Source organism: Buceros rhinoceros, unplaced genomic scaffold (genome assembly GCF_000710305.1).
Source record: "Buceros rhinoceros silvestris isolate BGI_N320 unplaced genomic scaffold, ASM71030v1 scaffold8138, whole genome shotgun sequence".
NCBI classification, from domain to species: Eukaryota; Metazoa; Chordata; class Aves; order Bucerotiformes; family Bucerotidae; genus Buceros; species Buceros rhinoceros.
In genome coordinates, this window is record NW_010427401.1 from 26457 (window position 1) to 38991 (window position 12535).

General features: G+C 40.8%; 1 protein-coding gene across 1 annotated transcript in view; it reads left to right on the forward strand.

The window, feature by feature from the left end:
* The window catches only part of CPO (carboxypeptidase O), a 14487-nt gene extending 2976 nt beyond the window's left edge, over positions 1-11511 (forward strand). Inside the window, exons 2-10 of the mRNA XM_010141877.1 lie at positions 1512-1674; positions 4199-4313; positions 5364-5465; positions 6241-6345; positions 6952-7062; positions 8165-8255; positions 8832-9034; positions 9981-10065; positions 11246-11511. Coding sequence (XP_010140179.1) covers positions 1512-1674; positions 4199-4313; positions 5364-5465; positions 6241-6345; positions 6952-7062; positions 8165-8255; positions 8832-9034; positions 9981-10065; positions 11246-11511 — 1241 coding nt within the window. The remainder of the gene's footprint in view (positions 1-1511; positions 1675-4198; positions 4314-5363; positions 5466-6240; positions 6346-6951; positions 7063-8164; positions 8256-8831; positions 9035-9980; positions 10066-11245) is intronic.
* Positions 11512-12535: the final 1024 nt, after the last annotated feature.

A 12535-nucleotide genomic window follows, 5' to 3' on the forward strand; every position in this document is an offset into this window, starting at 1 on the left:
CTCGTAACAATCTGCACTGGTGGAGGTGGCACACCGTCACTGTCATCACTGCTGGAACGTGGCACCCACCCCCTCATTGTGCTGACACCCACTGTCTGGTCTCTGTTAGCGTTCAGCAGCCTCGATGAATGGCAATGGTGCAGTTTCTTCCACGTGGAGGAATTCAGTGACACCCCTTTGTTTCACAGGCACTGCCATGTCAGGCGCCAGGTTGTCAGAGCGCCCCTCTGCTGCCGTCTGTCGCACGGCAACAAAATTCAACGGGCTATTGGCAGGAAGGTTCAACGTCTACTGCCGCACCAGCAGCATACACCTCTGATGTCGTCACGGGCCAACATAATAAAATAGGAGGCGTTACTTTCGGAGCAGCCCTCAGACAGTAGATCTTTGCGTCTTTCCTAAAAATATAAAATTACAAATCCTGTGCTAGAAATTTTTGTTTCCCATTAATTGAATAAGAATATGCAATTCAGAGACCACACTAGTGACTATTTGTGGAATAAACTGACTATTGTCATGGCATATAGGTTGTGAATATCTCAAGCTCTTAGCAATGTTCATTTATCATGGCTATCTAATGTTTTTTCATGCTGAAGTACATCAGCAAAGCACCAACTCTATCTGGAAAAATCGAACAATTCCAGAACAGGAAAAAAAAAAAAAACACAAGTGACATCTTACTGGATAGATAGTTTATTATATTTTACCAACGATCTTGTTTTGGTCCTGGTCCTGCAAAGGCAGAAACACACATCCCAGCTCATGCAAGCTGTTGGCTTCAGTGAAGCTGGTATGGTGAATAAATAATTGCCACTGGCAAGGAAGCAGGGTTAAGCTAATGCTCTAGCAACAGAAAACTCACATCGCTTAGACCTATTTGTAGCTAAAACATTCCAAGAATTCATCACTCAGACATGTTTGTGTTGGAACAGCACTCAGTTACATGCTCTGTCTTCCTTCTACATAATGAAATATCTCCTTTTGACTTCTGAAATCATGGATACTTTAACAGAAACTAAAACTGATCTTGTTTCTCTGCTGAATTTCCAGGGATCAGGTTTTGCATATTGTGCCAGAAACATTTCAGCAAGTTCAGCATCTTCAGCATCTTTGCAGCACTTTACTGGTGAGAAAGAATAACCACATGTGCCCAAAAAGCAGAGTGGGATCTTGGACTGCATAAGGGGTTTGCATGTAACTTTAGACAGGAATGAAGGTTAAAGTAATCTTGAAAAAGCTTTACCTAACTTTTTTTTTGTTAGTGTAGGGTGGAATTACCCTTCCATTACCCAAAGGGATTTATGGGAAGAAGTTAGTTTCCTTGCATGGCTCTGTGTAAGTGCTGCTCCTTATCAGCGGTGCCTCAGTCAATGGAAACACTGAACCTGTGCTGCATGCTCTATGAACTGATGGCTGGAGAATACTCAAGGGGAGAATTTGAAGGAAATCTTCTTCCATTTATTGATATGCAGCTACTCTATTTTAAATATATTTTCTCATTCTGATAACAGAACTTGATTTGTGCATTTCTTCTTTCTCTTCTGCACAGCTGGATTTGTGGAAGCCCTTGCTGCCTGAAGACATTGGGGCTGGAGAAGAGGTGCACATAAGGGTCCCAGCCCCTCTGGTGCAGGAGGTGAAAGACAGCTTAGATCAGCATCTGATCTCTTACAAGTAAAACCTCTAATTTCATGATGAAAAGACTTGCTCTAACAATCTTTCTCGCTATCACAAAATGACCTAGCCCTTTCCAAATGAATCAGCAAGTACAGATGATAGGACCCAACCTTTGTTCCAAGAGCCTTCAATTCACCTTGGCCTGCCCAATGCAGAGATGCTACATATACCTTAAAGTTTTAAAAGCACATTGCCCTATGCCCTGTTTATTCGCTTTCCAACTAGCCTGGACTCTAGCTTTGGAGCTGGGATCTGAGACAGCCCAATCTATCTTGTTTTCTGCTCTTGCGTTCTCAGTGGCAGGGGATGGTGCTCAAATCTATGACTCAGTTTTTTAGTATAAAGTCAGGAACCAGATGTGATACAACCACTATCTATAGGAGCATGCTTTACTCTTGGAAAGCATGGATGCTTGAACAAAGGGTCCTCCCTATTTTGGAGAACCTAAAGATTTAATCAGTGTCACTGCAGAGAAGCAGTCTTAGTAGCTCTCTTTTCCATTCCCTGTCTTTTGTTTCTCCTCTGGTTTGGAGAAGAGCCCTTTTAAAGTCAATATTCAGCCAGTTTCTTCAAAGCTGCAGTTTTCTACCCCTGTTTCTCCTCCCCTCACTCCCTGCCAGGCTGGTGAGAATTTCCTGGCACCATCCAGTTAAACAGAGACATCCCAGTCTGGGATGAACGTCACAGTCGCAGGTTCCCCACCGCATGCACAATTGGGAGCCACGAGCCGCAAATGGCCCACAACGCTTTATCACACCTTCCCAGCCACATATCTTCACTAACTGCCACTTTCTATGTCCAATCAAAGGATATAATCCAGTTACAAGGAGTGTTTATAAAGCCAAATGGGATTAATAAGATCTATGCCTCACAGTACCATTCCCATCTGGAAGTGACTTTTCCAGGCAACCAGTAGTTAGCTATACTTCATATATACAATCATGTCATCATTGGGGGCTGGTGACAAATGGCCTATGGACATACACTGACATTTATCAATCAAATATAAGTTAAAGGAGGATTGGTGCCACTTCAAAGCTGTTTAGAGTTAAAGACGATCTTGACAACCTGCGTCTTGCCTGACAAGTTCTCTGGAGTAGGTTGATGTCCTGACAACCAGAGATGGAGAGAGATGAGGTGTGAGCCAGTACAATGATCTAGCATCATGTTTAAGTATGCAGGAGTTAGACAACATTCCAGAAGATATTTAACCTCTTATTTATATCAAGGCTCTTCGTTTTCTAATGGTTTCAACTGATTCTAGTGGAAATTTAAAGACTAAACTGAAGTTAGCGGCTTAATTTTTTTTTTTTCCCTTTGATTGGGGTCAGAACTGTATCCACCTTTGGTAGGGTCCTAAGGAAGTTTTAGCCCAAACCAGGACAGTAATTTAATAGTCAAGCTGAAATTTTGGCTTTGTATTGCAAAGCTGCCAAGATGAGTATGGCAATGTTAGAGTTAAAGTTCCTATAACAGATTCAAAGCAGGAACAACCTTTTAGAAGGCAGCTGACGTGCAAGGAAGGTAACATGACAGTTAGGTATATAATGATAAATTACAATCAGGACATCAATATTCTGACTGTGTCAGACTTGGGGATTTCAATTCTCCAGAGCTCTGATAAGGCATTTTGTGTGTGTGGTTTCAGTTCATGGGAATTTTCACTGCCTGAACTTTAGTTTGAAGTTCAGCTGTGAACAAACATCAAAGTTCAGAGTGAAAGTCAGCTGTAACTACTCTTAAAAGTTTGTTATGTGCTGTTTTCAGAAATGCCAATCAGTGCTACTGTCAGCAGAATAGCCTATTAGCACTTACAGTGTTCAGAATCAACAACGTTGAAGGTACGTTTGCAATCCTTATTGCAGGCATTTACAAATGAGCACAGATTTGAAACCGTGTTGCACGGGGCTGATGGCAGTGAGAAAGTACAGTGTATGATCCAAAGTCCTCTGAAGCCAAGAAAAACGTTTTACGGACTCCCTTGATTATGGAATCACGCCTGTGCTACACCCATTTGTGAACTAATTTGTAGCTAAAAAAGCAAGAATAGCTTTTTGAATGAAAGAAGGGGTTTGTTCTGATTTTTGCAAATTGCAATGCATACTTCTGCAAAGTCTTTGTAAATTGAAAATGTCTCCACAAAATACAGTGAAACACTACTCTTAGATTTTTCACTTTTTCCTCCTTTTTCCAAAAGGTGGTATTTAAGAGTTTTGCCCAGAAGCAGAAGTGGTGAAGAAAGACATTGAACATTATCTTTTAGAAAATTGTCAATTTTTTTAAAAAAGGATCTGGTAAAATTATTACTTTATTGTTAAAACCCAATGAGAATCTCAGTACTTCGAAGTTTCTCTTATGTGAAAGTAACCATTATGCTGATGGTGATGAATTTGCCAGGCAGACCGCAACAGAAGAGGCTAAATCCTTTCATTTTTTGATGTAAGCAATGTACCCACCGTGAGAGTTCTGCAGTAATTTTCAGGGATTATTTTCTGTCTATCTCCCATTTCTGACCCCTCAGAATCCTAATACCTGATGTGCAGAAACTTGTGGACGAGAGCATGCCAAGGGAGAGGAGCACCCAAAGGCAGGAGCAAGGAGGTTACATCTACACAAAATATCATCCAATGGAAGAGGTAAAGAGAAAACCAAGTCTGCTTGCTTGCTTCGTTGCTGCTATTTTGTAAATTCCACAGCAAGCAACTCTGCAGAAAGCTCAGCTGAAGTCAGCTACAGCTCTTTCTGGCCGCCTTCTTTGCAGAATCAGTTCTTACTCTTCTCTAGAATCTTGGCCTGGGTTGAACTGAATATGGATTTGCCATTGATTTTTATTAAATCCTCAATTCCTCCCTGACCAAAACTTAAATGCTCCACGTGAAGCACCCATATAGTTTTGTAAATAATATTCTGGGGTTCATTGATTGTTTTGTTACCTTTCTATGCTAATACTATGCTGTATCATTATCACTAGCATTTATTCATTTAAGCCTGAGTATGTTTGATGCTGAGTCAAATGTGAAGTGCAATGACTACTGCAGTCTCTGTAATCCCAGTGAAGAAGAAGTGGGAGACCTGTAGAGAGAAGTAATTTAAGGACAGGTTTTTGACACTTCAGGAGAGAATAATGTCATGAGGGTGGGTAGAAAGATGTCTTGGTACTATGTGACACAGACCAGTTAGTAGGCTTACCCACAGGCACAGCATGGTGGTATACTTTCTCCTAGCCACATAACAAAGAGTGAGAGAGCAGAGTCAATCCTCGTGTATATTTTGTTTGAGCTACCCATTGGGGATGACTGCTGCTGAACTCGAATGTGGTAAATCAGTAGCAGTGATAGGGAAGAGACCATAATACTGTTTTGGAGATACGATGGTATGGCTCCGTGTCTGGTGTAGTCAACAGAAAAATGCCCAATAGGATGGGCATGTTGAATAAGATCCAGAGTAGAGGGTCACTGTTGTAATCCAGTAGCGTTAGCTTTTAACACCCAGTGAGACAGGACCATGCCTTTGCTCAGAGGCAAGAGAAAAGCCTTCCATGGTGTTAAGTGCTATCACAGACTGAAATAAGCTCTGAGGAAAATGTTGTTTGTCTAAGCAAAAGACTATGCTTTAATTGGTAAATGGAGGTAGGAAAGAGAAATAAACTCCCACTTTGGCCCAGTAATTCTCTGTGACTATTTCAGATTGATCAATGGATGACTCAGATCCAGAAGAACAACAGTGAGCTTGTGACTCAGCACTACCTGGGGAAGACCTTTGAGAATAGAGCAATGTATTATCTGCAGGTGAGGAAGGAAATTTCTTAAGATGAATAAATGTTACCTTCACAAAAAATTACACAGGAGAAGACAGCATTTAGATCTTTCCTACGACAGTGTTCATCCCAATTCACTGAAATAACAGGAGATGATTTTACTCCTCTATAATTCAGTACAATTTGCCAACTTTCATATATACTATCACCACAACCTTGCTACTGTTATTATGAAGTCAAAACAAGAAATTGAACTGAAGTCTTGTTTAGAAATACAAATCAAACTGAAACTAGCTTGGCAACAGCTGTGTGAGAGGATAAAGAGTTTTGGTTTGTTGTTTTTATTATGTTTATGGCATATAGCCTTTCTGCTAGGAGTATTCCATGACATTTTTTATTGGACACTCTACTAAAAAACAGTCCTAATAACTGGGTTAGTTATTTTCTAATCTGTTCCTACCACTAAGTAAAATTAGATTCCCTCCTTTTTTAAGCTTCCCCTTCCAAAAAAAAAAAAAAAAGGCTCTTAATGTAAGAACAATCAGTTCTGTGAATGACTAATACAAATTAAAAAGAAACTGTTTTATTGACACTCCTGCTTAACAGACACTTTAAAACTCTTGCCCTGTGATACTACAGAGATGTTGTTATTAGGAAGAAGAGCTTGTCATAATGATGTCTGTAATAATAATAATCTCAGATGGCTCAATGGCATATCAAGGCACATCCTTTCCTTTCTGTATTACACTACACTATTTTATTGTAATATAACAGTTTTCCAAATGATAATTTTTACACTCTCTCAGATCAGTCAACCATCAAATAAAGCCAAAAAGATCATTTGGATGGACTGTGGGATTCATGCCAGAGAATGGATCTCTCCAGCCTTCTGCCAGTGGTTTGTGAAAGAAGTGAGTCCTCACTTTTCCAGTTAGATAATAAAAAAACTTACCATTTTGGATCTTCTCTGTGGTGGTACCAAGAATTATGCTTTTTCCACTAAAATATGATTTTCAAAATTAGTGTGTAATACAGGTACCTGTGGAGACCTAAGTCTAAATCACAGTTTGAGATGAGGTAATATGGGACAATATTGTTTCCTCCACCTGAACTGATTCCAGTAAAGCCAGTAAACTTGATAGCCATCTCTCAATTTCCCACAGTGGCTTTTGGATCAATCCTCTCTACATCACAAAGCCACAGTTCCTGTGGAATAAATCAACCCTAAGATACAGCAACATTCCATGTGTACTGAAAGTACCTGGCACACAGGTTCACTATCATGCAGCTTTCGTACCTGCAAGACTGTATCCATATGAAGCACCCTGGATACCTGGATACACTGTCACTTTGTTAATGGCAAAAGGTAGATATCGCGTATGTGGGGATCAAGTAGATCTGGGATACCATGGTGATATCCAAGAGTGACTGATTCCCCTGATGGTAGTTCTGAACTAGCTCTTTTCAGTGATTGCCACTAGATTCTCAGCTCAGTCCTCTGTATGTTTTCTTCTCAGATTCTTCAGAATTACAAATCTGACCCAAAGATAAGCAGATTTCTGCAGAATTTGGACCTCTATGTCTTGCCAGTCCTCAATATTGATGGCTACATATATTCCTGGGAAAAAGTAAGTAGCGAAAAATCTAGAAACTAGATCAGAAGTTAGATGTGCACAGCATGCTTTGTTAATTTTAGATACAATCACAGCAATTATATTTAAACAGAGAACAGTGACAGAATCATTACTCACATATCCTCTCATGACACAGAGGGTTTGTTTCTTCTGGTAAAGCAAAACCACAGGATTGATTGCTTTTGGGTTTCTGGGGATGGACTTACTTCCGGGATAAGAGCTCAAGGCTTGGTTGATGGATGGAGCATGTCTGGAGGAGTCAATCATTCTCCACAAGAGATCTCAACTAGCAGATGCGTCTAAGCACCTTTGCAGCATGAAACAGGAGGAAAATTGGTCAAATATTGGACTACTTGGTTTTGAAATGGGTGTGCCCTCCCAAATAATCTTCCTTTTCTGATACGGAGGATAATGTAAAATGTTGGTCTTCAGCAACTCTCATGATGCATCCAGGCTCCTGAGCCCTGTTGAAACATCTTTTAAAGCAGGACCTCAGCATGGTCCAACAGACTCATCCTACTGCCATGTGGATCCTGCTGTCTCCCAGCTTGCTCCCCGGAGCTTTGGGGCATATCACACATTGTACTTGGATACACAGGTAATGCAATTGGGAAGCTCATCCAGGCAATCCAGCGAGGCCTGCGGAGAACCAAGTATAGCAGTGAGTATGAGAACAGTGAGGCAGAGAACCACGGAGCAGCAGCAAGATTAGCTGACAAAAAACCATTCATCCTGAATCTGAAACAAACATTAAGTTCAGCTACTATCTGTCTCTCGGACACAGAAGTATCCCTCAAAATGACAAGTCTTTCTTAGGAGTGCAATACTGCATGAAAGCAGTTGAGCACTACAGAAAAATCTTTTTTAAAGCTCAGGAGGTTCATTTCAGGGTGCATGCAGGCTTGTGGAAGATGACAGCCTGGCTGTAGTAGATAAAATGTTCTATCACTAAGCTTTATCACCCTTGCACACAGAGTTGCAGTCTTGTGACACCAGAGTTACTCAGAATGCAGAGGTTTAAAATAAAGGATCCTTTACACCATATTATCACTAAGATCTATGGATCATTGAATTGTTACTATGTACTTTTGTTTAGGAGCGTCTGTGGAGGAAAAACCGTTCTCCATATATGAATGGCACATGCTATGGGACAGATCTGAACCGAAACTTCAATTCCTCCTGGGGCAGTAAGTTCCAATTATTTCAGATGAGCAACACAAATGTAAAGCAAGAATAATAACTAGTCTCTGAAATAAGATGAAGACCTGTAAGAAAGGAATACTCATCTTGTCATCAAGACATATGTAAAACTAAAAACCAGGTTTGAAAAAATATTAAGTCATTGACTCTCAACTGGCATTCACTTTTGCGAGCAGAAAACTTATAGAACTATACCTCTAATTCACTGCAGGAGCAAGCATCAGCTCTAGGCAGCAATGTTAGGAGTTAGTCACTTAACAGGTAGTATTTGTGTTTGCCATGAATTTCAAGGTGCCTCCAAAGCTTCCCTGGCAGGTGGTACACTGTGGTGGTGTCAGAGTGTTTTCGTTGCAGCCAGCCTATAAATGTGCATTAAATATTTCAGTCTTGTAGCAAATTTTAGTTGCTACCAACAGAGTAAAATGTTAAAAGTCCCACTGAGCTGTCTAGTCTCCCTGCCCACATAAACAAACACATCAGCGCTCCGAGGTAAATTTCCCTGTTGCCTCTGAACTGACATTTAGATGTCACTCCTTTGATTCACTTTTGGTATTCCTTTCCAGGTATTGGTGTTTCTTACAACTGCAGCAGTGAAATCTTCTGTGGATCTGCACCAGAATCAGAGCCTGAGACAAGAGCTGTGGCTCATTTTATTGAACAGAAGAAAAGTGACATCTTGTGCTATTTAACAATTCACTCCTACGGACAGTACATCCTCACTCCCTACGGTTCCACAACTAAACCTCCAAGTAACAGTGAAGAACTGGTAGGGCAAAACATTCATCTCCTACACTTGTAGAGAACAAGTACAGGTAGTAGGATGTGGCACAACTCTCTCTGCCCTTTTGACTTTCCTTCAGAAGAACTGGGCTTATTCAGGAGCTTGGCTCCCAGAGTTCCTGCTGCTTTGGGCAGCATCAGCAAGGTTTATTTCCTCAGAATTAATCCTAACCATCTTAAATCAGGAAATTTGAACTATTGCCTATAGGGTTGCTGTGATGCAAGGTAAGTGGAGAAGAGCACCAAGTTCTTGCAGCAGACAGGATTGTTTGCACGTTAAGATGCTGGCACATCACACACACATGGCTGTCATGATTACATCCAGAAAGGGTACTCTGAATGTAGTCACTAAAGAATGGGAGCAAAGCAGGGACCTACTTCTTGGTTATTTCTTCCCTCAGTTTCTGAGTGTTCTAATTTGAGTTCATTAACATATGTATTTATGAACATTCCAGTAGCTGCAGCAGTAGTCAAGAGCGTGAGAGACTTGAGTTTGAAATTCATAGGAGACATTGGAGAAATCATTCAGTCTGTCTGTGGTTCCAGTTTCTAAAGACGGTGGGATACAGAGTCTACGGTGATGTAAGAAATGTAAGGGATCAATCACTGCTGTAGTCAGTATCAGTATGCTACACAGCATAGACTCTAATTCTCCAAAATAGACCCCTCTAGCATTACAACAAAGCAAATAACTACCTAATAGCAGAGTAATTTTTACAATTTTAACATAATTTGCACTAAAAAAAAATGAAGAAAAATTTGCCCAAATGTTTGTAATGGTCTTCTCTAAAGTCTTGAACTAATAATACCAAAACTTAAAACTGATCATATGTAAAAGTAAAGCTGAGAGAGATAAAAATTTTGGACCACTCAAAATAACTGCCAAATGTACTGGCACTGATGACAATGCTGTTCCTATTTTGAACTTACAGATGAATGTCGCGGAGAAAGCAGCTGCTGCCCTGATGGGAAAGTATGGGACCAGCTATAAAGTAGGACCAACCTCTTTAATTTTATGTAAGTTTCTTCATGTTTTTCAGAGAAGAGTCATTCTTGTGTCACAGATATCAGTAAGGGCCGAGTTTCCTCTTTGAGTAATATTTAATGGGCTGGTTCAGTGGAACATCTAAATAGCAGTCATTTGAATACAAGATAACACTGTACGTTACAAAGCTGACTGCGGGAAGGAAGGAAACATTGATCAGAAGCTAATTCCTACATGAATTCCTCACAGATACATCACTGGGGACAGAAGGAGATTGGTGATAGATCATCCTGACCCTGCTGAAGTCAGCAGCAAAACTCCTATTCGTCTTCAGTGGAGTCAAGCAAAAATTAAAATCCAAATCAGGTCTATCGTTACTCCATCAGACATTATCACATGGCAGATGCTTGCAGTTCTGTGTGAAATATGCTTGTTTCAGCCTCATTCCTAGAAGACTGGATAGCCACATCACGAACACACCATCATGGCTGATACTAGTTGACAGCCTTTACGCAGAGGACTAGAGGGCCCTAAAGACTGTCTGGAAACCCAATCTTTTCCCAATAAACAATAAAACATGCTAGTCACTCAGAACAGTAAGTAGCTGGCTCCAGTACCCATGGGGTTTGGCATACTCACAGCATCTGTCTGTGCCAGTCCCTGTGTCACACAAGTCACCTACTGCATGAGCAATGTGGTGCAAATGGAAGGTCCATGACTAGGACTGCATTTTGCCAGCATTTGTACTTATACTGAATAGGCAAGAAAAAAGATGCATGAGGAAGACAAACAGTGATACAAGGAGCTAACCAGAAATTTTTCAGACTTGACCAAAATTATGCTTAAAAACAAATACACAAAGACATTCTGGGCAGTGTCAGCATATGAGATGAAGTACTAGAACAGACAAACGGCAAATCCAGCTTGCACCCCACACTGATCACAGTAAAATGCTAGTAACACGGAATCCCTGGAATTCATCTCCTATTACGGTACAATATGGAGGATTGCTTCACTTAGGAAATTCCATGTAAGACTTCTAGTATAATTAAGAATTGCAGCTCCTAGAAACTCTGCTCTCCATGTCACAGTGATACACGGTTATTGCTTAGTTCAGGGATTCTGGTATAATCTTGCATTACCTATAGCAAAAAGTATTTTCAAAGAACCATGCTTAATACAAGTATCTCCTATCTATTTTTAAATTCACAGACAATAACTCAGGATCCTCACGGGACTGGGCTCACATGATTGGCATTCCTTTCTCCTACACATTTGAACTGCGAGACAAGGGTACTCATGGATTTGTTCTACCTGTTGACCAGATTGAACCCACATGTGAGGAGACTATGTTGGCTGTGACAACTATTATAGACTACATTGATCAGAAGTACTTCCCAGGTGAGGCTGTGATGCTGACCTCTGGCAGCCTGGGCCTGAGCCTTTGCCTGAGTGTTCTTGCGTGGAGCATTTCTTAAAAACAACCTAGAGAACCCATTAAGAGACTCCCATGTGGAGTATAATGTCCCTTTGAAAAGAGAAAAACACATGAGCAGAGGAACTAAATGTCAAATATTTCAATAAATGCTCATCCCACAAAACACAAGCATCCACCTGTCGTTTTGACAGCTGTGTTTTAGGGAAGGAAGAAATGATGAAAAGCTGTGGCAATTTCCCAAGCTTCACTTGCTAGCTTTGCAAGAAGCCAGTTTGAGTACATGTGGGGAAAGAACACTATTACTCCCTGGTTCTTCAGCATGTTTTCAGAGGCTCATCTGAGCCTATATAGCCCTTCTGTCAGCCACAGTCCTGCTCTGTCACAGTTCTCCCCACTGCCTGACCTCACTGACTCCTGGGTCTTGCTGGCATTAGCAGGATTCCCAATTCCCACTACAGAAAACTGGACAGTTTCTGTGACATTCATCTTCCTTCCCTAAACTGTTAATTGTGATTACCAGAAGATTACAGGGCCTCAAAAGCTGGTGGAAGGTCATAATCAAGCAACCATGAGCAGCAACCTGAAAGAAGCTGAAGAGTTGAGCTGGTGCAAGCATCTGGAGACAGACGAGAGGTGTGGCTCTATCACTTAGATGCAATCAGAATAGTGAAAATAGAAAATGCCAAGGAAAGAGCTTCTGTAGTTAACAGCCAACACCAGAGGGTGCAGGGCATTCCCTGAAATAGAGAAGACCTATTCTAACCTGTACTCTGTCTGCTTCTGAATTCAGGAGTCCCACATCCCAGAAATATGTCCACCAGGCTTGGCTATTACAGATAAAAGGGTAGATTTTTTTTTTTTTTCAGATTTTGTATGCAATCCCTAGTTTTCTTAGCAAATTTCAAGATTCCACTTGAAAATTCAAAGTGTTCTAACCAGAGATTTTCAATAAAATATTTCCAACTTTGGGCAAGAGTTTTTTTTCCCCCCGACTGCTTGAAGGCTAGTGATGGCAAACGCAGATCAAGAGCTTCTGTCAGAAATCTCGTACATAAAGGACATCA